At 43.0% G+C, this 27,411-nt stretch overlaps 1 protein-coding gene across 1 annotated transcript; it reads right to left on the bottom strand.

Moving 5' to 3' along the window:
* Positions 1–4,948: 4,948 nt before the first annotated feature.
* Positions 4,949–13,662, bottom strand: GPR65 (G protein-coupled receptor 65). The gene is made up of 2 exons (XM_069597205.1): positions 13,550–13,662; positions 4,949–6,622 (listed from the first exon to the last, which is right to left on the bottom strand). The coding sequence occupies exon 2, from the start codon at positions 6,163–6,165 to the stop codon at positions 5,140–5,142; it is 1,026 nt and encodes a 341-aa protein (XP_069453306.1). The 5' UTR covers positions 6,166–6,622; positions 13,550–13,662; the 3' UTR covers positions 4,949–5,139.
* Positions 13,663–27,411: the final 13,749 nt, after the last annotated feature.

Below are 27,411 nucleotides of genomic sequence, written 5' to 3'. Positions count from 1 at the left end.
GGTTGTAAAAATATGCTAAGCTCCTCTCAGCTTTTGGGGAGCGGCAGCTGTGAGCTACGAGGTCCTGAATAGAACACGATCACCACCTGCTGGCTACAGACAGGGATGCTATGTGAATTTTCTTGGCCAGCAACAAGTGATGTCAGAAAAGGATCTTGGAAAAAGAAGAGGAATCTTAACTTCCACATCACTTTTCCTTCACCTGCGCCTGGCCCTCTGTTGCCTTTGTCAGCTTATTCCTGCACAAAGGGGCGTTCACCTAATGCAACTGAAAAACAACCTGTCGCTCCATCAGTAATGGTATGAAATGCCAAAGAATAAAAGAAAAAAAATTTAACTTGAATCAGGTATTTACACTGTGAATGGAGAATTAAACTGGACACCCCTGCTTTCTTTTAAACTGACCTTCTATTATTTCCCCCCAAAGGTTGCCTGCTCAGGACATGGCAAATAAAATCTCCCAGTCAGAACTGGATATTTTCAGAATAGCAGAGCAATGGAAACAACGCGAATATGCGTTTCCTTACCATGGCCTCCTTGGCAGCCACTTTGGGTTGAAGGAAAAAGATGGGAGGAGGGAAGAGGAGGGAAGACTCTTCGCGATGTCTCCCCACTGCTGATTCAGTAAACAAGGAAGTAAAACACCCACATGTGCGTTATTTCAGGAGGCAAAGAGGCCACATGTGTTCTCCTTGTTGTGGTTGCTGTCCAGTCGCTAAGTTGTGTCTGACTCTTTGTGATCCCACGGATTGTAGCACGCTAGACCTCTTCCAAAACAGTATAAAAATAGAGGGAAAGGTCCCAGGGAATTTTTGCCCGTTTGTTTTTGCGAGATGATGTGGGTTGCTTGTGTGTGTCTATGAATATGTATTATTTACGTGCTGTTGTGTCCATTGTGGGAATAGACTTCTGATTCACGGCAGGGTCACCTGATGAACTAGACAAAGATGCCTCTTATCACAAAGACCTTCCTGGGTCAGGGTGTTATAATAGCTGCTGTGTTTCCATAGCAACCTGTGGATGGGTTTCACCAGAAAAGAGCAGAAGCCCCATGCATGAATGACCGATGACAGTGATAACTGGGAAAACAGAAGCCCAGGATAAGAGAAACACGTTATAAAATGAAATGCCTACATGCTGCGTATTACAAATTCCATTTTAAAATAGGTACTTTCTAATTAAAAGTGGATAAAGTCAAGAGAAGTAATTGGCAAATGATTGCCTATTTGATCATGACACGAGAGACTAGAAATATGGTATCTCGGGGAGAAGGTCTCGCTTAAATTGGGAAAAGGGAATAAATCAGGTTGGAAAGGGAGATTTTTCTCAGGATGCTCCTGGGGAGGTGACGGTATGTAATTTGAACAAAATGGGGTGGTTATTTTTTATGTCTTTTAACTTGTTCTTCACCTGTGGTGGCTTAGATGGTAAAGCATCTACCTGTAATGCAGGGGATCCAGGTTCGATCCTGGGTCAAGAAGATCCCCTGGAGAAGGGAATGGCTACCCACTCCAGTATAGGAGGAGCCTGGCGGGCTACAGTCCGTGGGGTCACAAAGAGTCAGCCACGATTGAGCGACTAGCACTCAGACATCACCTGTGAAGCTTCCCCCAGACGAGGTAGGGAAAAAATGGAGATTTTAAAAACCTGTTCTCAGTCTCTTTACTAGCCTATCCTAGATGTCTAATTGAGTTCATTCAAATAAAAAAAATTTTTTTTAAAGGAAACAAAAATAAAAAGTTTAAGCCAAGTAAAACTGGACTCTGCCTCTCTGTTACGGTGATGACCATAGCTGCGCCTCCTTGCAGCTGTAAATTCCTGGAAGCAGGCTCTGTTGAGAGTGTGGAACCAACAGCAAAGCTCCTTCGGTTATCATAATGCACTTGTTGAAACATCTAGAGGAAGTAACCACAGCCACGGGACCCAGCCCTTACCAGCTCACGTTGCTATATTCCTACCCCTAGGGTCCCTCCAGGGACTATCAGTCACTTGATTCAGGTCAGTTCAGTTCAGTTGCTCAGTCGTGTCTGATTCTTGCAACCTGTGGACTGCAGCACTCCAGGCTTCCCTGTCCATCACCAACTGCTGACGCTTGCTCGAACTCATCAAGTTTGTGATGCCATCCAACCATCTCATCCTCTGTCATCCCCTTCTCCTCCTGCTTTCAATCTTTCCCAGCACAGAATCTTTTCCAATGAGTCAGTTCTTCACATCCGGTGGCCAAAATATTGGAGTTTCAGCTTCAGCATCAGTCCTGCCAATGAATGTTCAGGACTGATTCCCTTTAGGATGGACTGGTTGGATCTCCTTGCAGTCCAAGGGACTCTCAAGAGTCTTCTCCAACACCACAGTTGGAAAGCATCAATTCTTTGGTGCTCAGCTTTCTTTAAGGTCAAACCCTCACATCCATACATGACTACTGGAAAAACCATAGTCTTGACTAGATGGACCTTTGTTGACAAAGTAATAATATCTCTGCTTTCTAATACGCTATCTAGGTTGGTCATAGCTTTTCTTCCAAGGAGCAAGCATCTTTTAATTTCATGGCTGCAGACACCATCTGAAGTGATTTTGGAGCCCAAGAAAGTAAAGTCTATCACTTTCCATTGTTGGGTATTCCATCACTTGGGTAGACATCCGCTAATCCTGATGAAGATGAGAATGAAAGTGAAAGTGAAAGTCGCTCAGTCGTGTCCGACTCTTTGCAACCCCAGGGACTATACAATCCATGGAATTCTCCAGGCCAGAATACTGGAGTGGGTAGCCTTTCCTTTCTCCAGGGGACCTTCCCAACCTAGAGATTGAACCCAGAGCTCCCGCAGGGCAGGCGGATTCTTTACCAGCTGAACCACAAGATACCTAGAGGACTTTGCCCTAAGTCATATGAGCATCTTCCTAACATGTGTTCTCCATGGTTGGCCCCGCTCAAAGGTTTTGACAACCTGATTTACTTTGGAAGTTATCTCATAACATGTTAAATTAGTGATTTTGTTGTTAATCATTAAGCAGAACATTCTAAGGGGGCCACAAATTTTTATTTGCCATATCTTTTGATATAACCAATTGAGATCAATTTCTAATCAGTTCTCTTTAACAGATCAGCTTAATTACTATCTGTATGATTTATTTCCAAAGGTATTGATTCATGAAATACCTCTTGTTTTCTCCTTATTCTGGTCTAAATCCAATGACTATCCTGAACTACTCTCCATGTGTATATGCCTTTTGCATCCCTAAAGAAAGATATGGTAGATATAGAGGGAGGGGATATACGTATATCCGATTCACATTGTTCTTCAGCAGAAACTAACACAACATTGTAAAGCAATTATCCTCTAATTAAAAAAATGCTATGATAAGCCATAATGAAAAAGAATATTTGAAAAATAGTGTATATATATTTACAAGTATAACAGAATCACTTTGCTGTACAATAGGAATTAATAACATTGCAAACCAACTATACTTCAATAAAAATAACAAGAAAATGAAATGGTATGTTTTTTTAAAAAACACAAAGGAGGAAAAGCAACTGAAGTGAATTTGGGATTCTAGGGCGTTAAGACAGGACTCTGGATAGCAAGGAGATCAAACCAATCAATTCTAAGGGAAATCAAGCCTGAATATTCATTGGAAGGACTTATGCTGAAGCTGAAGCTACAATACTTTGGCCGTTTGATGTGAAGAGTCAACTCATTGGAAAAGACCCTGATGCTGGGAAAGATTGAATGCAGGGGGAGAAGGGGATGACAGAGGATGAGATGGTTGGATGGCATCACCGACTCAATGGACATGAGTTTGAGCAAGCTCCGGAGGACAGTGAAGGACAGGGAAGCCTGGAATGCTGCAATCCATGGGGTCACAGAGTCTGACATGATTTAGCAACTGAATTACAGCTGCTTCCAAGGAACTATGTGATCTTGGACAAGAATCTATGTCTGAGTTTCCAAACGTGGGCAAGATTTCCCTGATCTTTTAGTTTAACACATATTCAATGCACCGGCTGCTAGTAATTTATCAAGAATGAATGAAGCAGCCCAAAGTCTTTTAGTTACTCTTCATTTCACTGACATATCTTTGACCTTTAAGCATACATAAATGTACCTCAGGGTGGCCAGAAACAATCTGCTAATTTCCAGAAACTTTCTGATCAGAAAAGTGCAAAGATCAGAGAAAGCACCTGGGGCCTCAAAGCAAGGTGGTTTTCTCTTGTGCACCCAAATGGTCATGGACAGCTTTAACAGAAGATGGAGTCAGTTTGGGCACTAACTGGTTTTTTTCAGTGTATATCTAGAAGTTAATTATTAGTCTTTTATGTTATTGGATTTTTTTTTCCTAATGTGACGACACAAATGATACCAAGATATTTGCTAGCTGATCAATTTTGGGTACTAGAAGAAACAGATAAGACAAAGAAGGAAGAGGGAAGAACAGGATTAGAAAATGTTTAAAATTCTTAAAAAACGCTTCAGTTAAGAAGAAATTTTGAAAGAGCCAAACTTTTTTAAAATGATGATTTTTAAAGGTAAAAAGTTCTCTGAGCAGCTGAAGGAAATTTTACAAAGCTCATGTCCTTCATATCGCAGATGAGGCCCTCAGACTCTCACTCAGAGACAATTTACTTTTACAAAGAGCTCTTACAAGCTGGTGACTTAGTGACTGTATAAGGTTCAAAAAGCTTATTAGATCATTTCTCTTGTAACCTCACTACTTAGCACAAAGCCTGGTACATAGAGTGGGCTCAATAAATATTCGTTAACTAAGGAGACAGATAGGAGCAGTGTTTAGTAGTTGTTGTTGGAGGCAGGTCCATATGATTGGGAGGAGTGATGGTCTGAAATCCATAGGAGTGGGAAAGTCACCATGACCGTACACCACGGTTACCACTTTGAAAACTCACAGTCCAGTACTGCCTATAACTGCCATGGACAGTAATGACCCCAAGTCATTAGGAAAACATTCAGTTTTATTTAATTCTCATTTAATAAAAGTCAGGGAGCTATACAACCTTAAAAAAAATATTTCCATTAGGATTAAAATTGTCCCTCAATGGGAACACATGTTTAGGTTTCCTTTGCAAAATATAATCTCGATGGCATAATATCACGTATCTTTAAAAAACATATACCTTGGTTCTTTCTATTCCAGCATGTCTAATTCTATAGTATCTCTGGCAGATACAGAAAGTACACTTTTTCTTTGTCTTTTTGGTTTATTAAGCCTCCCAGTAAAGAACTTTAATATATTCCACATATCTGATCTTCCTGTCTCAGTTATGAAGCAGTACAGGATTGGATCAGCAACACAGTTTAAACTTGTTAATGCAACTGTGATTCTATAGATCTTATAACTCTGCTTCCCAGACTTGGAATGGTCAAACATTTGTTCTTTTAAGTTCATATCATGCTCTAAAATGCTGCGAATCAGCAACATCACATGAAAGGGAGTAAAACACAAGATAAAAGTCAGCGTGATACAAATAAGTAGTTTTATGATTCTCTTCTTTTCCCTGTTTTCCGTGGCTTGATTTTGCCGCACAGCTTGGTAAACTTTCTTGTTGCAAGTCATTATAACGACCAGAGGTATTATATAACCTATACACGTCCTAGCAAAGTTAAACCTGATTTGCCAGTTCTCCAAAGGATATTTGTCATAGCATAAAGTAAAGTTAGACTTCTTGGCATCACAATATTCGACAGCTGTTTCGTCTTCCCACAGAATGACAGCATTGAGGATGGTTTCCAAAATCCAGATGGTGAGGCTGACCACGAATGCGCATTTTCTTGACCTTAGGAAAAAGAACCTCAGCGGGTAGACCACTGCCAAACAGCGATCAATTGCGATGCAGGTGAGGAAAGCTGTGCTGCTATAAAAGTTCAGGTACATGAAAAAAGCGCTCCCTTTGCACAAGGCAGGAGAGAACGTCCAGTTGTCTCTATTCCAAGTATAATTGATCCACAGAGGGAGAGTAGAGGCATACAGCAGGTCCGAGAGGGATAAACTGAAGAGGTAAATGCCCAGTTCGTTTTCTTGCTTTGCCTGCAGAAAAGACACACACAGAGAACCGATGTTGGCTGGAATGCTGACTATCACCACAAAGACGTAAACAACTGGAAACAAGTAGTGGTCCAAGTCATGCTGCTCGTCGATACACGTGCTGTTCATTGCTTCTGTTTAAGGGGTCGATTACATCTGTTCTCAGACAGTAAATAGCAAACTGAGTCTCGCCTCTTGGTGATTTGCTTTCAACACCTAATTCTCTTTTGCTAAGACGGGGCCAGCTTTCCTTTGCTTTCAAATGTCCTGATTGGTTCATCGGTGGTCTTCAAGATGAACGGAGATCAATTTTCACACAGGTATCGATGGGTGGAGGTCAGGGTTCAGGCTCCTGGCAGTTACGAAAGGAATCAGTCGATTTTAAGGTGCAGAAGTCTGAACACTTATTATCACAGAAGGCTGACGAAGAGCTCTGGACGATGAACTAGGTCATCCAGCAGTTTTCATGGAGTGCTGTCTCCAGTTTAGTCTTCTTCACAAAAATCAGAGGAGATTGGTGCAAACGTGAATATACGAGGTTTCATTTTCACAGAGGTTGGCATCTCTTTTTAAAATGCTTTTGTTTCTGTAATGAAAAACAAACTAGAATAGTTTGGACGCTTAAAAGAGACCATAATTTTTGAAAGAATCTCATTTCATTTATTGAGGATATCAACAGGCACTAAATCTCACACCGTGAAGGTGCTTGAAAAGGGAAAACGGTCTAGCAGACTTCAGTAAATGAAATCAAGCGGCGATATTTGACTTATTTCAAATAAGAATCACTCAAAGGACGCTGGGTTAGAAGGAATTATGTTTCCCACTGGACGTAATCTAAGAATGCAAAATTAAACTCAAAAGTCATTGTAGAAGCTAATTTTTAAAAAAAGATGGCAAATTCAGTTATTTATTTGTAATCAGTAAATGCTTTTGAGTGTATGGTAAACTGTGTGATTACAGCATTTCAAGTTTTTAATTTCATATGCAATCTCTGTATAAGGCACTTATTTTCAAAATAAGCTTACGAGCCAAGAAAAAATTGTCATAAGAGGTTTGACAAAATGAAGCATTTGAAAATACAGCAGCTTGTTGAGCCTTCATAAATAATTAAGCAACACTACCTCACTTGTTTTTCCTTCCCTTTCTTTGAGGGCTAATTTACTTTATCATTCTCATACTCTTGTGAAATACAGGGCAGAATGTTCTCGATTCTGGGTAATATCTTATGATCTTCAGTTTCTACCATTTATATCTGATTGGTTACAAGCCTAGTTTTCTAAAAAGATCTGATGTTGTAGATTCAACATCTACAGAAAGAAAAGAGAAAGAAAGAGGGAAGCCATCCTCCTCTCCACACCAAAACCGGGAAGTAGTGAGGTCTGCTGCTGCTTCACTGATTTATCTGAGGGGATATTCACACAAAGCTCTGTGGGGTCACCACGCTGGGAAAGGAAGTCATGCCCTCTTCCTGAGTAAGCCAGAGAGTGAACCAGGTCCAGAGCCTGGAGTGTGGATCACACAGCACAAAACGGAGAACTGCAATTCCTGAAATCACCTCGCGTTTCCACACTAAAGAGATAAATCAAATCCTTTCAGATCAATAGGGAATCCTGCCAGAGAGGGAAAAGGGGAGCAAGAGCTAAGATCAGAGAGGTAAGTGAGCTGGGCACCCTAGGGCGTATGTGGATCTGGAGGGAATAATTCTGATGGCAGAGAACCAGGGACAGAGCGTGGGCCACACAGGCAGCAAGTGGCGCTTGGCCATCCAACACCTGCTGGGGTCCAGGAGCCTCTGCCCTCAAAATAAAGAAGCTGAAAACACACTTCACAGGTATTTACAGACCGCAGGGAAAGTTGGCAAGTTCCCTGTCTTAGCATTATTTCTTTGAGGAATTCTCAGAAAAAAAACCCCTCTTCTATCCATGGCCTCTGGTTGGTCCTCACTTGGGATCTGAGTCTGAGACTACACTACTAGTTTCATTCTGAAAACGTAAGGTCAACAGTGACTCAATACTGGGTCTATGTGCTCAGCTTCATTAGTCACCAGGGAACTACAGACTAAAACCACTAAAACAACTACGCATTCACCAGAATAAATGAAATGCAAAAGACAGCAAATATTAATACCAAGCCTTGCTGATGCAGAGCATCTGAAACTCTCATATATTGTTGGGTGGAAAACTGTTTGGCTCTTAGGCAAATCTTACGGTTCAGCAACTCTACTTCTAGGTATGTGCTCAACAGTAAGACATAACGTGGTTCCCAAGGCACATGCGGTAGAATTAGAATGTTCACAGTAGCATTATTCGTAATATCCCCCAACTGGAATGCCTAATAGCAATAGAAAAGATGCTTTTGAACCATGGTGCTGGAGAAGGCTTTTCAGAGTCCCTTGGACAGCAAGGGGATCAAACCAGTCCATCCTAAAGGAAATCAGTTCTGAATATTCATTGGAAGGATTGATGCTGAAGCTGAAGCTCCAGTGCTTTAGCTAACTGAAATGGAGCTAACTGACTCATTGGAAAAGACCCTGATGCTGGGAAAGATTGAGGGCAGGAGGAGAAGGGGGCGACAGAGGATGAAATGGTTGGATATCATTGACTCAACGGACATGAGTTTGTGCAAGCTCCGGGAGATGGTGAAGGTCAGGGAAGCCTGGAATGCTGCAGTCCATGGGGTCGCAAAGAGTCAGAAACGACTGAGCAACTGAACAACAACAAAAAATCTATACATCAATAAAAGGAACAAATCACTCTTACATGCAATGATGCAGCTGAAGTTCGGAAACAATGCAGACGGATAGAAAAAGGCAGGCACGAAGGGTCCATGCTGTCTGGTTAAGAACCAGGTAGTGTTAATCTGTGCCTTCAGAAATGAGGATAGCTCTCCGTTTATTGAGGGCTTTCTGCATGCCGGACTCCATGTTAATGGCATGTATATTTGTTATAATACATGTTTTACAACTCTGCTGTTTATTACAATTCTGTATTACAAAGAAGAATTGAGCAACGTATTAGGCAATTAGCCCCCAGTTACCTGCCTGCTCTTGGTAGAACTTGGCTGCAATCCTAGGTTGTAATTCTGAAGTCTCTTGACTCTTAACTACTTTGTCTTCTACGTTGATATAAAAGTACTTTAGAAATCTGAAGTATTTTTAGGGTTTGGGTCTTCCAGCTATAATAGCTCTTCTAATTAAAGAAAATGACGTCAATAATAATTTCTGCAAACTAGATATAAAATAACCCTAAACTTTCTAAAAGGCTTTACTTTTATATTCTCTATTAAATTGCGCGGATTTCAAATAAACATGTGAGAGCGATCATCTCACGTCATGTCTCACACTCAGTGACAGCACGTCTTTGTTTCCTTATATTTGTCAACATGTTTTCTTCAGAAGATTAAAAGTGTTCCTTTTCAGCAATTTATGAGGCAACACATTTTATTTAGGCTTTTATTTTTCCTGTATTTGCTTTTAGGAATAGATGGCTAAAACCGAGCAAATGTCCTGCTACCACTGTAAAAAAAAGAAAAAATTCTTTGAGTTGGGAGGCTGAATTTTGAAGGGTCTATTGTTTAGATCAGGAACCATCTGTGAATTGTTTTAAAGTTGGAATGAATTATGTTTCACCACTCCTAATGTGGTGATAAAGAAAATGTAAGCTGGCCCCCTGGGAGTGGGAAGGAACCTCGTGTAGTCCCATTCTTCTCAACAGCGCCCGTCTGCCTTGCTTCAGGCAGCCATGGAGAATGTCACGTTGAACGTTTAGCTGTTGTAAAAAGCTGAGAAAGAGGAGTCAGGTGGCAGTGACCTTTGGGGAGGGGCTGGGGTGTGACAGGAAAAGGGCACCACGAGGCCTTCTGAGAACCGAATGGCGTTCTCTTTCTTGATGTGAGTGTTGCTGTGAACAACCTCAGGCTGCAGCCACGGGTCGCAAAGAGCCAGACGTGACTGAGCGCCTGAGCGCAGCACCGCAGCGCACGAACAAGCTTGTAACAAGCTTGAGCAAGTTTGTAAAAATGCATCAGGCTGTAAGCTTTGGATGCATGCATTTTTTTCCACATACAGGTTATGTTGTGGTTAAGGTTAAAAAGTGGAATCAAAAGGCTGTGTGCGATGAGACGTAAAGAATCTTGACACTTAACACCTGGATTTCCTGTGGGTGGAGCGGACGTGCCTTCCTAAGAAATGCTATGATTCTACTCCTTTCCTCACATATAAAAGGCAATTTATAGAAGCACAACAAAACAGTAACTTAGGTAATTTGAAAATGAATTCACCTAAAACAAAGGCTTACCAGATGGCAAAGTGAGTCTACTAGGGTCCTGGAAGAAACCAATAGAAATCATACCCTGAGGAGAGCCCCCTTGCCCCAGGCTTTAAAGAATTCTCACAGATAGGGTTCTATCAAATATGAACTGATAAAATGCCCTCCGTCCACACACACAGACACACAGACTCGATTTCAAAAATAGATAAAAAGAGCAAACATCCTGCTACCACACAGAGAGAAAACAGACACAGACAGAAATTAGCTACTATGTGTGAGATTCAGCAAACAAACAGGAAAGAAGAGACCCGGATCCCCAAAAGCCTTAATGAAATTAATAGACATACAGCACAAAACAAGCAGGCCCAATATGTTAAAGAAATAAAAGAAGGGGTCTGAACATATGAATAAGGATCCAGAGACAATGAAAGATAACTAAGCATATAAAAGATGGAAAGAGTCTTTTCAGAAATAACAACTGCAATAACTTAAAACTCAACACAGGGACTAACCAACTGACCAACTCCAGTTGAAGAGAAAATTAGTATGTTGCAAGGTAGAGTTCAAGAAGTAAGACAAAATTATGAGAGTGTTAAAGAGATGTGAAAATACCATAACACAGAGATAAGGAGGATAAAGTGAAAAGGTCAGCATATGCATAATTGAAGTTCCTGAAGGACAGAAGAAAGTGGGGGAGAGGTGACGTTAGAAAAGATGTCTGAAAGTGATGCAGGACAAGGCATCCTCAGATTATGAAGCTCAGCAAATCCCAAATAAGATTAGAAACAAACAGAGATGGAAATCTCTCCTTAGATGCGTTGCAATCAAGCTTCAGATCACCAAAGACTAAGAAAAAAAAAAAAAAAGAGCCAGGGAGAAAAAACGGTTTACCTATGAAGGATGAAATTTCAACCAAGACCTTTTCAACAGCAATGATAACAGAAACCAGAAGGTAGTGGATTGATATTTCCAAATTGCTATGAAAAAAATGTCATCCTTTAATAGCCTCCTCAACAGAACTAAACTCTAAAATGAGAGCACAAATAAGGATGTTTGAAGATAAAACTACCACTGAGACCACTGACCCCACAATCCTCATTAAAGAGACTTCTAAAGAACGTAAGAGAAGAAGGAAAATGTCCGAGATGCCCAGAATAGAATGAGCTACCAAGGATGGAATTCTCATGGTTACACAACATTACATCCATGATCAGGCTTACGGGTCTGGGGGAGAAATTTAGACCATGAAAATATTCTTCCTTAGAAGTGGGACTGGGGGAGCTGGGTGATGGGCAGGAAGGGACCCCTTCCTCCTTTGTCCATGGTACTCAGCAAATAAGCATCTTTGTTTTTTTTGAAGGAGTACTGCCCCGGTGGTCCAGCGGTTAAGAATCTGCCTACAGATGCTGGGGGACCCAGATTCAGCCCCTAGTCCCGTAAGATGATGCACTTCCGAGAGGCAACTAAGCCTGCGCACCGCAGCTGCTGAAGCCCACGCACCGAGTGCTCGTGCTCCCCAACGAGAGGAGCCCCCTCCCTGCGAAGCCCGCGCTCCACGCCTGCAGAGCAGCCCCACCCCGTTCGTCCCAGCTACGGAAAGCCGGAAAGCCGGTGCGCGGCGACAAAGACCCGGCGCAGCCAAAGATAAACGCGTCTTGAAAAAAAGATAAGAAGGATCAATTGGAAAAAAATGATTTTGAGACGACTACAAAATTCTCAACAGAATACATTTCGTTCTTTGCAGAAACATTTCCTGCCTTGGCTAAAACAGCTGCGAGACTACATGGTTTGGTGAAGCAGGTCCTGAGTGCCTTCTGGGTGGGAGCACAGAGGCGGTGGTTACGGAGGCTTGTGGTTGCGTCGTGTGGGCTCTGGAAACTCAAAGGCTGTCAACAGTTCTTGGGGGACTGTGACCACGTGCGTTTCTTTATCTGTTTCAGTTTTCACAGGTGTAACTCAGCAACCATTTTATAGAGTTCTTGTGAGGACTGAACGAGATGACGCGTGAAGCCCAGCACTAAGAACGTGGTAAGCCTTTACTCCACGCGAGCTGTTCTGATGACAACACTGGTTTTTGTTCAGTTGCTAAGTCGTGTCCAACTCCTTTGAGACCCATGGACTGCAGAGCGCCAGGCTCTTCTGTCCGTGGGATTTTCCAGGCAAGAACACTGGAGTGAGCCGCCCTTTCCTCCTCCAAAGATTCTTCCTGACCTAGGGACTGATCTTGCGCCTCCTGCATTGGCAGCTGAGTTCTTTACCGCTGAGCCCCTAGGGAAGCCCAGCAACGCTGGTAGTCTCTGTTCTCTCCTGCACCTCCTGCGTGGAGATCATCTTTGGCCAGCTATCCAGAGCATAGCGGAGAAGCCAGAGGCACTCAGAGTGCAAGTTACATAATAACACTTCACGTGTCATACCAAACTCCCAAGAGGACAGCTGTTAGATTAATTTGTGTGAATCTCAGATTAAAATGGAACCCATAGTTCTTATCATTCATGCTTCTTTTCAGATATTGTTTTCACTACTTTAATCATATCTTGAGAAAATTGCCTTTAGATCCGGTGCTGAGAAATTTGGGTTAAGGGTTTTGATTCTGACTTTAATTTCTACCTAATGCCTAAAGAAGATAATCCACAGCTTCTAAAACAATACAAACCATTGATGACAATGATCCCAAGATAAAACAAGTTCTAGGAAACCTTTGCCTTCACTTATCAGTTGAAAAGCTACTTATTAAGACTCTCTTATGTGTCAGACAAGTGATAGTCACCTGTTAGGTTATTAATTAATACTGGAAATATTATTTTCAATTTTATTAATAACATGGGAAACATTCATACTGGAAATATTATTTTCAAATTTCACGTTATTTCTGATGGTATAGAAACCTACCATAGACCACTATGCTGGTGAAACAGTGGTGCTGGGCGGCTCTATAGCCAGGAGTTCGCTCGTTTCTTCCTAACCACTTAATTTCCACTTTGTCACTATGCTGTTTCCTATAGAGGAAGTAGAGCATGAACATTCCCCTTTTATGTTTTGATAGTTTTACCTAACTATTTTACACGAAAATTTTGACATTTTTTATTACCACTCTAAGTAGAGAAACCATATGTCATCCTCATGTCTCCCTGTCTTGTAACATCACATTTATGCAGCCTAAACTGGCCAAATGTTGCAAATATCACTGACAACCATTCAAAAGTATGTTAGCTACTTAAAATTTTATTTTTTAATCTTACACTTACCCATGTTCCTTGGGACGGTGATTCTGTTGATTGAGGAGTCAGATAAATCTGCTTGCACCCAGAAGAGAAACCAGCATTGTTGAGGGGACAGGAAATTGAACTCATATGTCGTCATAAACCAATGAGGAAGCAGCATCTTAATGAGATGCAAGTACATTATCCAAGTTTGAGCAACAGACGTCTCCTATGTATTTTTAAAGATGCTTTATTTATTATTTACGGTCATATAATTTTTATAAATCACTTTTCTCTTTGTGTCTTAGTTACAATTGTATACTGATATTATATGTGCTTTATTTAATAGAATATGTACTAGAATCTCATTTATTTGTTCATTCCCTCTTTCATTTATCTGTCAACACATATATCTATCCTACTCTGAGGGCATTGTGCTGGGAAATATATAGGACCTGGTTCTAATCCGTAAGGGGCTTATCACTTAGTGAAGGAGATAATAACCACCAAAATGGATAAATACTCCAAGAGAGATACAGAAAGATAGGATGAGTCATTGGATGTTGAAATATGGCTGTATGAAACAGGAGAAGAGATTGTAGCTGGGATCAGGGTGATCAACATCCTAGGAGAAAAAGAGTAGAGAGAATGGAGATTGGGTATATAAAGAGCTTTGCGGGTATGCTTAGTTGATTTTCCAGGCAGGAATACCAGCGTGGGTTGCCATTTTCTCCTCCAGAGTATCTTCCTGACCCAGGGATCGAACCTGTGTCTCCTCTGTCTCCTGCACTGCAGGCCAATTTTTTTTTTTTTTTTTTTTTTTACTACTGAGCCACTGGGGAAACCCCACATAAAAAGCATATTCATTTCTTAATGGTGAGAGCTGCAGTAGCCAACTTGGTAAAGATTTTTTTAAAAGGTATTAATGGGATGAAAGTGAAAGTGGAGGGTGGAAAAGGTGGCTTAAAGCTCAACATTCAGAAAACGAAGGACATGTCATCTGGTCCCATCACTTCATGGGAAATAGATGGGGAAACAGTGGAAACAGTGTCAGACTTTATTTTGGGGGGCTCCAAAATCACTGCAGATGGTGATTGCAGCCATGAAATTAAAAGACACTTACTCCTTGGAAGAAAAGTTATGACCAACCTAGATAGCATATTCAAAAGCAGAGACATTACTTTGCCAATAAAGGTCCGTCTAGTCAAGGCTATGGTTTTTCCAGTGGTCATGTATGGATGTGAGAGTTGGACTGTGAAGAAGGCTGAGTGCCGAAGAATTGATGCTTTTGAACTGTGGTGTTGGAGAAGACTCTTGAGAGTCCCTTGGACTGCAAGGAGATCCAACCAGTCCATTCTGAAGGAGACCAGCCCTGGGATTTCCTCGGAGGGAATGATGCTGGAGCTGAAACTCCAGTACTTTGGCCACCTCATGCGAAGAGTTGACTCATTGGAGAAGACTCTGATGCTGGGAGGGATTGGGGGCAGGAGGAGAAGGGGACGACAGAGGATGAGATGGCTGGACGGCATCACTGACTCGATGGACGTGAGTCTGAGTGAACTCCGGGAGTTGGTGATGGGCAGGGAGGCCTGGCGTGCTGCGATTCATGGGGTTGCAAAGAGTCGGACATGACTGAGTGACTGAACTGAATGGGATTAAGTACATAGTATGTTATTATAGGGGCTTCCCTGGTGGTGCAGAGGTTAAAGCGTCTGCCTGCAATGGGGGAGACCTGGGTTCGATCCCTGGATCAGGAATATCCCCTGGAGAAGGAAATGGCAACCCACTCCAGTATTCTTGCCTGGAGAATCCCATGGACGGAGGAGCCTGGTAGGCTACAGTCCACGGGTTGCAGAGTCGGACACGACTGAGCGACTTCACTTTCACTTTCACTCTCATGTTGTTATAGAACCACTTTCTCCTTTGATTTTCCTCTTGGAATAGAAGAGTCCATCAGAGATTGCTAAACCATGTTAAAAACCAGGTGAACTGGTTTGAAGGTGAAAGTTGCTCATGGTGGCCAACTATTTGGGACCCCATGGACTGTAGCCTGCCAGGCTTCGCTTTCCATGGGATTCTTCAGGCCAGAATACTGGAGTGGGTAGCGGTTGCCTTCCATGGCATCTTCCCAACCCAGCTATCGAACCCAGCTCTCTCACATTGCAGGCAGATTCTTTACCAGCTGAGCCACAAGGGAAGCCCAAGAATACTGGAGTGGGTAGCCTAGCCCTTCTCCAGGAGATCTTCCTGACTCAGGAATCAAACTGGGGGCTCCTGCATTGCAGGTGAATTCTGTACCAGCTGAGCTATCAGGGAAACCCCCTAACTGGCTTAGACAGATCAATAATTTTATGAAACTTGAAAATTTATTTAAGAAAGACATGGGTTATTACAGTGAAAATTCATGTAGTATATTAAGGTTGACAGTTGCTACCAAATTTGTAAGTGATTTGATATGAAGTAAAATTAGCTCCTAGAACTTTTGAGATGTTAAAAAAGTCAGAAACACTATGTTTGAACTCTACTGAATGAACTTTTATTTACAAATGCAGGGGAAATTTTTACTTTATAAGGACAGAGTTAATTTGAAGTGGAAAAATTTAACTTCATTTTAAAAACTACAGTCATGATGATGTGAGTCTGTTCTTGTAAAAGGAGGTTAGATGTTCCTGTTGGTAGGGTTTTTAAAATTTTTGCCCAGAATTGGAAAAGATGACCTTGTGATATAACCAAAAATGTTTTTCCTTGAAGTTATCCAGGATGTAATAGGTGTGCAGTGGGTTTCCTGCACTTCTTTTGAAGGTCTTTCATTGAAAATAATAAAAGTGCTCATTTAGATTTATCAGGTACATTTGCAAAGTAATTCCAGTGTTCTTGCCTGGAGAATCCCAGGGATGGGGGAGCCTGGTGGGCTGCTGTCTGTGGGATCGCACAGAGTTGGACACGACTGAGGCGACTTAGCAGCAACTTAAAAGCAATATAGCACACAGTAACTTAAAAATTCAGAATATCTTTTACTTAAATAATGGAAAATGTAAGTACAATGCAGAAAATTAATAGTAAGACCCTTCAGTTCAGTTCAGTCACTCAGTCGTGTCTGACTCTTTGCAACCCCATGGACTGCAGCATGCCAGGCCTCCCTGTCCATTACCAGCTCCTGGAGTTTACTCAAATTCATGTCCATTAAGTTGGTGATGCCATCCAACCATCTCATCCTCTGTCGTCCCCTTCTCCTCCTGCCTTCAATCTTTCCCAGCATCAGGGTCTTTTCAAATGAGTCAGCTCTTTGAATCAGGTGGCCAAAGTATTGGAGTTTCAGCTTCAGGATCAGTCCTTCCAATGAATATTCAGGACTGATGCCATGTAGGATGGACTGGTTGGATCTCCTTGCAGTCCAAGGGACTCTCAAGAGTCTTCTCCAACACCACAGTTCAAAAGCATCAATTCTTCGGTGCTCAGCCTTAAGCCTTTACAAAAATGAAAGCAATGATTTCATTTTCTTATGACTCTAATCCAAAATTTTTGTCCTGTTTCACACATCCACTTATCTGTGGCTTCTATACATGGGTATCTCATGATACTCACAATTTCTTATTTTACCAAAATAACCTACACTTCTGCTTTTAAGGAAATGCTATTTTCACATCCACATCAGGTTTTAATGTATTTTGCTCTTCAAAAGAAAAAAAAAACAAAACAAAACGGATGTTGTTTAAAAACACAAGAAACACAAACTTTCACTTCTGATTAATTAGGAGAAAAACTGTGGCTGCCCTATGCTGAAATTTGTCAATTCCACATTACAAGAGTCTTGAGAACTTTTAAATAACTCTGCTGCTTATTAAGTCCAGGTTTTCTGAAGCCACAGGATGGAGTCCCAGCACTGGCCTGTGGCAGAAATCTTGGGCTGCCTGTGGGGGAAACGGGAAGAGAGTGTGGTTCTCCCTGCCTCCAACTTCTCCACGGGGCAGACAGTGCAAGAGCCAAATCTGCTGATGAAGTGTCCTTTGTCGCCGCATTTTCCATCTGGTGCAGTTTCACTAGTCAAAGCTGCAACTCAACATGGCAGGGAACATTCTGAAATACTGACTTATTTCCCCAGCCCCACTTCCTTTTACCCTATCCCTCCCCACCCCCCCCCACCCCCCCACACTCAATTAGCCACTTTGACTGTTTATTGCCTCAAGAGAAGGAGTTCTTGGCAGAAAAATATGGAATGGGGAGGAGAAGACAATTCTGTTTTGAATTTCAAAGGCTTTAGGCAACCTAGGGGAATGGCTCGGTGGCTAAAGAATCTGCCTGCAATGCAGGAGACCCGGGTTCAATCCCTGGATTGGGAAAATCCCCTAGAAAAGGGAATGGAAGCCCATTTCCGTATCCTTGCTAGGAGAATTCCATGGACAGAGGAACCTGGCAGGCTACAGTCGCAAAGAGTCAGACACGACTGAGCGGCCAAGCGCGGGAGGATGGGAAGGACCGAGAGGCAGACAGTCTGCTTGGAAGCGAATCTGTTCAGATAAAGCAAAGCCTCTTGCCCCGAGAACAGATCAGAGACTTCTCCTGCCCGATGGGGCTGGGGCTTAGAGCTGTGAGAAAGGAAGTCGTGAGAGGTCAGACGTGGTAGCCGAATACAGGGGCCCTGTGTCCTGACCGCTTGTACGCCCTCCCCTGCCAGCCCTGAGGTGGGGTGGGGTGGGGCCACGGTGATTCTGATGAGCTGGGGAGGAGGGTGGACCTGTTTCTCGTGTGCAGGGGGAAGTCCAGATGGGAGGCTGTCTCAAGATGACATGTGTGGGCAGCCTGAGCCAGCATCACCAAGTTCCCTGGTGCCTGGCACAGCACAGGCCAGGCACGTGAGGACGGCTCAAGTGATGGAGAGCATTGGCCTCCCCTTGGTGCTTGCAGTGGCCCAGTGGGTCAGAGCAGAAGCCTGGCTGTCACCAACAGGGGACAACCCTGCTGAGTCCTGTGTGGGCTACCTGCTGACGACCAGGAGGGAGTGAGGATATCCCAGGGGAGGCCAGCATGGGCAGAGGGCAGCCGTGAGGCTCAAGGGTTGAGCTAAATCCCTCCAGCCTTAGCAGCGTACAAACTCCCTGGTTCCTACATGGTGTTACGGGCTGACTTTCAACCCCTTACCTCTCTGCCAAAATCCATCTGTTGAGGTCCTACTCCCTAGTATTTCATAATGTGACTGTATTTGGAGATAGGCTCTTTAAAGAGGTGATTAAACTAAGATAAAACTGTTAGTCCAATCTGATTACTCACAAAGAGACTCCAGGGGTGCACATGTGTAAAGGAAAGAGCAGGTGAGGACAGGGAGAGAAGGTGGCCATCTGCACACCGAGGGGAGAGACCTCAGGAGAAACCAACCCTACTGACACCTTGATCTTGGACTTCCAGCCTCTAGAACCATGAGAAAATAAACACCGCTTTGTTATAGCAGCCCTAGCAGAGTATAATAAATACAAGTGCAATCCAGAGGAAGAAGAGGTTAGATCCTGAATTGACTGTGAGCAAGCGTCCACCAGTTTCGTAGAATGGGGTATTAAAATGGAATTTTAGTTGAATTTCAAAAAGATAAAGAATGTTTTATTTCTTGCATCTCTGATTATGGCCTGAGATTGGAATGTGCATTGTAAGATCACATATTTGACCTAAAGTGTTTAATTCAGCAAACATTTGTTAAGCCTTTGACTAGCAAAAATATTTTTCTCATTACTTGTCAGGGGGGCTAAAATGTAACTATAAGATAACTTTCATTTGAGGGGTTTTGAAAGTTTTAGGCTTTAGGCGCTAGTAGTAAAAAATCTGCCTGCTGAAGCCAGGAGACTTAAGAGATGTGGGTTCCATCCCTGGGTCGGGAAGATCCCCTGGAAGAGGGCTTGGCAACCCACTCCAGTATTCTCACCTGGAGAATCCCGTGGACAGAAGAGCCTGGCGGGGACTGAAGCCTCAGTACACACGAATGAAAGTTTTATCATCAGGCTTCCTTTCTAAAGATGCAAATATATTACTTGGGTTGGAGGGGAATATTAACTTGTCAGATAAAACCTTACTCGGTCGGTGTCTACACTATGACAAAGCTCCCCAGGGTCCATTTGCACACTTCTCCAAGTGTGCTTCTTGGAGTAGCAGTGTTAATGTCATTTCTGAATGTTTGAGAATTACAGTTCTTAGTCTCACCCCAGGCCCAGGGGGTCAGAAGCTCTGGGGCTGGAGCTCAGAGATGTGTGTTATAAAAAGCCCCCCAAGTGGTTTTGATGCCCCAGATTTTGAGAACAATTGGTGTACAGGATGGTTGCCTGGATAAGAGACTGGGGGGAGGAGTAGAGAAACAGAATAGAAGAGTATGGAGACACTTTCTGTTCAAATTCTTCCTTGGTTTGGGAACTTTAACCCTATCAGAGAGGAAGAAAGTTTTCCCTATCCTTCTAGGTTCTTCTGGCTGTTCCAAGAGTGAAACTGACATGAGGCTGAAACGCTGGGTGCCATTGCCAGGGGCTCTGAAGAGCTCCATAGTCCTTTGTGTCTCAGTGCAGAAAGAATTCAGCAAGAAGCTACGGGATAGATAAGAAGTGATTTATTAGACTAGGACACGCTTGAGGCTTATAAGCAGATGCCCGAGAACTCAGTGGGCTACAGTTTTATAACCAAAAGGAAAGTGGGGAGAGGGTGAAGACCTCCTTTGTCTTTCTTGAGGAGATGTCATGCTTCCATTATCAGCTCCTCCTCCAGGCTGGGGAAGGGAGTCTTCTTGTCCCTACATGGTCAATCTAAATTCACAAATTATTGTCCTTTGTGTGTGCAGAGAGCATATCTTAGGGATCATTCACTTACTGAGCTCTCTGGGCAGGGTGTGGGGCTCATGCCACTGCTGTTTTACTGTTTGGGGCCGGGCTGGTACTTCTGCATGGTTTCGTTGCTGAGCAAGCCTGCTTGGTTTTGTGGTTAAACCAACCTGCTTTCAGGAGTCACCATTAACTTACAGGGATCTCCCATATATTTTTCTACATATAATCCCCTAGTGGGATAAGCTATTCAGTTGCCTACTTTGTCCCTTTACTCTGTCCCTATCAAGATAGGTTAATGGGGCAAAATAAGACAAAAATTTAATAGTATGGATGCATGGGAGAGGCTCAGGAAGACTGAGTAACTCACCAAAAATAGCTGAAATCCTTAAATATTAAACTTTAAATATTATATTCAGGCAAGGACAAAGAAGATATTGGAGGCAGTGATTTGAGACTTCACAGGGGAGGAAGGTAATTCACATAGAGATGGGAAGGCAAACGTTTGGTAAATAAATGTGTGCTGGTTCACATGGAGACAGTAGTGCCCTCTGATGCCCAGACTCTGCCAAGTTTCCCCATCACACTTAGTTCCTATTTGCAGATCTCTCTGATGGTAACTCTATTCTGGGAATAGGCCATTTACCCAAATTCTTTTAGGCAGTTAAGGGGAAGTGTAACAAGGAAAACTTCCAAAGTCTTCTGTTTCTTAAAAATAATCTGTCTAAATCCTTATACCAAAGAGACACATTTCGGGGTGGCCGAGTTTGCTCCCTTACAGCTCTATCATCTCTTCATCAGCTCTTAAATTCCATTCCGCATCATTGTATCATCAGTTCATTTGGTTCTAAACTTTTAAAAAAGTTGAAGCTGACACAGCTTCTCATTTCAGACTTGCAAATGATTTTGACTTAAAGCTTAAGTCAGAATATAAGTAGAGTAACAGTTGAAATGTTATCAAACTAAGGCCTGGAGTCTTTAATATCTTTAATATCTCATTATTGTTGTTGTTGCTGTTGTTTTGTCGCTAAGTCGTGTCCAGCTTTTTGTGACGTAGCCCGCCAGGCTCCTCTGTCCATGAGATTTCCTAGGCAAGAATACTGGAGTGGGTTGGCATTTCCTTCTCCAGGGGATCTTCCTGATCCAGGGATGGAACCCATATCTCCTGCATTGGCAGGCGGATTCTTTACACTGAGCCACTGTTACCAAGTTCAAGCTCACTCTGCCTGCTGCTTGAGAGGTTGATAAATCTGAGAGACGAGACATTGAGGCGAGGAATATGACTTTATTTGGAGAGCTGGGTGACTGAAAAGATGGCAGACTAACGTCTCAAAAAAAAAAAAATCTTATCTGGTGCTGGTTGCCAGGTTTTTTATGGATCAGAGTTAGGGGGAGGTGAGAAAACAAAATAAAAAGACCATTTAATTCTTGCAGATATCTCCTAGAATGGGAGATGTGCTAGTTTCACTTGCTTACAGCCATCTCACAGGTGGTGTGAAATGGAATATTGCCTTCCCTATCCATAGACAAAGAATGCCACAGGCCTTCACAGGGAGGCGGGGCAGGTTATCTCCCCGAGGCAGGCAATTATGTTCGCCTATAATAACAGAAGTGGCAAGATAAAGGTGAAAGTCACAGAAGCAGATCCAGTTGTTGTTCAGTCACGTCCGACTCATCCCAACCCCATGGACTGCAACACACCGTGTTGCCCTGTCCTTTGCTATCTCCCAGAGTTTTCACAAACTCAGGTCCATTGAGGCAGTGATGCCATCCAACCATCTCATCCTCTGTCTTCCCCTTCTCCTCCTGCCCTTAATCTTTCCCAGCATTAGGGTCTTTCCCAATGAGTCAGCTGGCCAAAGTATTGGGGTTTCAGCTTCAGCATCAGTCCTTCCAGTGAATATTCAGGGTTGATTTCCTTTAGGATTGACTGGTTTGCTCTCCTTACTGTCCAAGGGACTCTCAAGAGTCTTCTCCAGCACCAACCTTCAAGCATCAATTAAGCATCAGTTCTTCAGCGCTCAGCCTTCTTCATGGTCCAACTCTCACAGTTGCACGTGACTACTGGAAAAATCATAGCAGATCCAGTATGAAGTCAGAATTAACCCCATATGGCCAAGGAAGCCAAATACCTCTTTAGAAGATCTAACCTGTATTTCTTGATGTCTGTAAATTACAGAAGTAACTTTTAATGCATGTGTTATGCTCACTTATTGAAGTAATCACATTTAGGAAGATGAACTCCAAATAGTTTCCTTAAGTACTGTGGAATGTGCAAAATGATTAGCTTAATTTTTTAAGTCAGGATAATAAATGTAAGTCCTTGTGGAATTATCTGTTCTGTCCAGTTTGCTTATGCTAGGGATTATCCGATAATCTTTTAAGATTTAGGATCCAAAAACTGTTTCATGAATTCAGGTTTAACCAAGACATGCACTAATATTTATGGAGGTACAATTCAAAGGATAGTGCAGAGAAGGAGGAGAGATGATTGGCAAAAAATTGAGTCAACTGGGGCAAAGGGGCTAGGGACAGACAGCAGGGAGGATGGGAAGCCAGGTTGATTGTTAATGGATTCTGCGGCATCAGGACTGGTGAAGGCAGGTTCTGTTACCCAAAGCTATGAGTCATACCAGAATCCAAAGAATGAACAGAGCAGAGATTATAGTGAAAATCCGAGAGTGATGGGAATGCCTGCCATTTTATAGAAAATAATGCTAGAACCTTTATTCCCGTTGGTGCTTTTTTTTAGAGGATGTTAAAATATCTTTGCAAATGTGCTGTAATTGGGTAAATCCCTTCTGTTGTTTTATAATACCTCTTTCTATAAAGAAGCCTTCAAAATATTAGTTACTGCAATATTTAAGACTATATCATATGCGTGGTCTGCTGAAACGCATCATGGGCAAATGCGACTTTGAATATGTTCGCAACATACAGATGGCCAGCAAACACATGAAAAGAGGCTCGATATCACTCATTATTAGAGAAACGCAGGTCAAAACTACGAGAGATCACCTCCTACCAGTCAGAATGGCCACCATTAAAAAACCTACAAACAATAAATGCTGGAGAGGGTGTGGAGAAAAGGGAATCTTCCTACATCGTTGTTTAGAATGTAAATTGATACAGCCTCTGTGGAGAATAGTATGGAGTTTCCTTAAAAAACTGAAAATAGCACCACCATACTACCCAGCAATCCCACTCCTGGGCAAATATCCAGAGAAAACCATAATTCAAAAAGACACATGCACTCCGATATTCTCTGCAGTGCTATTTACAATAGCCAGGACATAGAAGCAACCTAAATGTCCCCCAACAGAAGAATGGATAAAGGGGATTTGGTACATATATCTGTACAGACATACATACAATTCCACATACACGGAATATTATTCAACTATAAAAAAGGATGAAACTGTGCAACTGCGGTGATGTGGACAGATCTAGAGACTGTCACACAGCGTGAAGTCGGAGAAAAGCAGATACTGCATAAAATCACTTACATGAGGAATCTAGAAAATGATACAGATGGACTTGTCTGCAAAGCAGAAATAGACACAGAGACATGGGGATGGGGGAGGGGGCTGGGGTGGGATGAATTCTGGGAGACTGGGACTGACATGCAAACACTGCTATGTCTGAAATGGACAACTCGTGAGTACCTGCTGTTCAGCACGGGGAACTCTACTCGACGTTCTGCGGTGACCTAAACGGGAAGAAACTCCAGAAAGGCGGGGGTATATGTATACATGGGGTTGTCTAGTGCCTCAGACGGTAAAGAGTCTGCCTGTGGTGCAGGAGACCTGGGTTCCATCCCTGGGTCGGAAAGATCCCCTGGAGGAGGAAATGGCAACCCACTCCAGGATTGTTGCCTGGAGAATCCCATGGACAGAGGAGCCTGGTGGAGACTGACCCCACTCAGTCCATGGGGTCGCAGAGTTTGACATGGCTGAGTGCGTGCATGCAGATACACACACACACACACACAGCTGATTCACTTTGCTTCCAGCAGAAACTACCACAACATTGTAAAGCGACTATACTCCAATAAAATTAGTTTTAAAAAAATAGAATACATTCACAAATTCTTTGACACTCCTCCTCTCAAGAGGTGGAGCCCAGTTTCCCTCCCCTGGAGTGTGGGCTAGACTTAGTGACTCACTCCTAGCAAATAAAGCAGAAGTGACGCTGCGTTGTTCTGGAGACGAGGTCAGAACAATCCCGTAAATTCCCCCTCAAGCTCTCTCACTTTCTCTTTTTGCTCACTTGGTCTGAGGGAAGTCAGTCTGTGTCCTGAGAACAGGCCCACATGGCAGGTATCTGAGTGAGCCAACAGCATTGAATAACCACCTTGGAAGTGAATCTCCAAGCCTCCAGATGATGACAGCTCCTGCTAACATCTCTACTGAGCCTCATGAGGGATCCTGAGCTGGACCACCCAGCCAAGGTGGTCCCGAGTTCCCCACCCACAGAAACTGAGATGGACTAAATATTTATTACCTTTCCTCATAGCTCAGTCGGTAAAGAATCTGCCTGGAATGCAGGAGACCCAGGTTTGATTCCTGGGTTGGGAAGATGCCCTGGAGAAGGAAATGGCAACCCACTCCAGTATTCTTGCCTGGAGAATCCCATGGACAGAGGAGCCTGGTGGGCTACAGTTTGTGGGGTCGCAAAGAGTCAGACACGACTTAGCGACTAAACTACTACTACTACGAACTATTTATTGTTGCTTTCAAATGCAGAACACTGGATAATTTGTGACACAGGAGCAGATAACAGATTCAGTGTATATATTGTTGAGTTGATGTGCATGTCACGATGTGGATTCTAGGTGCCAGTAGTCTGAAGTCAAATTAAATTGTAAACCCAGGATTAATTCAGGCAAGTGTCAATCTTCAAGAATGTTTCCCTTTTTATAACTAAAATATTCTGTTAACTCTCTGGGTTTATGGCATGTTCTTAACTCATTTTTAAGCAAATGTTTCTAATAATCATGGTAACTCATTGCTGATTAAAAACTCTTGTCTGGGAAAAAGAAATTTTAATCTGATGGTTTGGACATGCAAGCAGTACAGAGAGATATGAGAGAATGTTTCCCTTTTTATAACTAAAATATCCTGTTAACTCTCTGGGTTTATGGCATGTTCTTAACTCATTTTTAAGCAAATGTTTCTAATAATCATGGTAACTCATTGCTGATTAAACAACTCTTGTCTGGGAGAAAGAAAATTTAATCTGATGGTTTGGACATGCAAGTAGTGCAGAGAACTAGGAGGTGTGTTTGTGTTCTCAGAGTGCTGTAACAAAACAGCACGGACTGGGAGGCTTCGACGGCAGAACTTCGCTCATAGTTCTAGAAGCTGGAATCCAAGATCGAGGTTAGGAGGCTTCGACGGCAGAACTTTGCTCATAGTTCTGGAAGCTGGAATCCAAGATCGAGGTGTCCACCATTTGGTTTCTGGGAGGAGCCCTTTTCCTGTCTTGCAGATAGCTGTCTTCTCACTGTATATCCTCACCTGGGGGGCGGGTGGCAGAAGGAAGAGACAGGGTGGGCGGGAGGGAGGAAGAGACAGGGAAGGGGGAAGAAGACTGCCTCTTTTTATAAGGACCCTACTCTTACTGTAGCAGTGTTCCACTCTTACGATCTCACTTCACCTTAATCATCCCCTTCGAGTTTCTATCTCCACATCCAGTCACCATGGAGCTTAAGGCTTCAACATACCAACTTTAGAGGGGATCAGTTCAGCCCATAGTATTAGGCAGGATTCAAGGTCTGAGACGGAGGTGGGAAAGCATGTTCTTATCCAAATACCTGCTGACACTGGGGAGATGGGCAGGAACCCTGAGAGCATTTCAGGCTTCCTTGGGGCCAGAATGCACCAGGGGGAGATCTTTTATCCAAAACTGTCAGAGTTGAGATTAAATAAGGAAAGTGGGAAGCCAGGGCTGTTGAAGTAGCTTATGAATTGAGGCAGAGAGCCCAGACAATACTGACGGTCGGATTATGGAGCCCGAAATCTGAAATCTAGGGAGCAAGATCAGAGCAGTGGAGGCGAAGCAAATACTGACAGGTGATTCTCGCACACGGTGGGGTTACGTTTGCTGTGTGTGTGTGTGTGTGTGTGTGTGTGTGTGTGTGTGTGCATGTGAGGACTGGCCACTACCGTTTCTGTTTCTGCCTAGGAACACTTCTGACTTAACACGTACGCGGTTTCCTTTCTACCAACAACGAATCCTCCAATCCTCCAGACACTAGCTAGATGTTCTACAACTCCGTAATTCTGACACTAATTACCTGGAGTATGGCATCAGACTCCACAAGGAAGGAGCTCAGCAGCACTAGACCGATGCCGCTTCTGATGCCAGTCACAAGACTTGGGTCTCCACTACTTTGGACGAACTGGCTGTAATTTGGGGGCTCTCACACCCCCTTCCTCAGGGTCAGTAATTTGCCAGAATGGCTCTTAGCATCCAGGAAAGAGTATTACTGACATGTACTAGCTTATTATAACTGAACCACTTGGAGAAGGAAATGGCAATTCACTCCAGTAGTTTGGCTGGGGAAATCTCTTGGACAGAGGACCCTGGCGGGTACAGCCCATAGGCTCTTGTGCACTTGAGACGGGGCTCATTTGAACTGAGATGCACTATCTGTATAAAACAACTTCCCTGGTGGCTTGGTGGTAAAGAAGCCACCTGCCAGTGCAGGAGACACAGGAGATGTGGGTTTGATCCCTGGGTCGGAAAGATCCCCTGGAGAAGGAAATGGCAACCCACTCCAGTGTTCTTGCCTAGGAAATCCCATGGAGGGAAGGAGCCTGGCATGTTACAGTCCATGGGCTTGCAAAAGAGTCAGAAGCGACTAAACAACAACAATCTGTATAAAATACAAATCTAGATTTTTGAAAACTTCTTATAAAAAAACCCTGCAAAATGTTTTACTGACATATGTTTATATTGACTGCATTTTTGGGTATTTTTGGGTTTTTGTTTTTATTTAGTTGCTGTGTCCAACTCTTTTGTGACCCCCATGAATACTGAGGTAAATAAATATTAATCAAAATTAATCTCATACGCTTTTTTGGGGTCAACTTTAGTGTGGCAAAGAGTTGA

Source organism: Ovis canadensis, chromosome 7 (assembly GCF_042477335.2).
Source record: "Ovis canadensis isolate MfBH-ARS-UI-01 breed Bighorn chromosome 7, ARS-UI_OviCan_v2, whole genome shotgun sequence".
In the NCBI taxonomy this organism is placed as follows: Eukaryota; Metazoa; Chordata; class Mammalia; order Artiodactyla; family Bovidae; genus Ovis; species Ovis canadensis.
The sequence above is the reverse complement of the archived record's forward strand: the minus strand, read 5'-3'. Positions and strand labels throughout refer to the sequence as shown.

Bases quoted from the DNA above. Each gene is read 5' to 3' on its own strand.
- GPR65 (XM_069597205.1), bottom strand. From the start codon at position 6,165: ATGAACAGCACGTGTATCGACGAGCAGCATGACTTGGACCACTACTTG.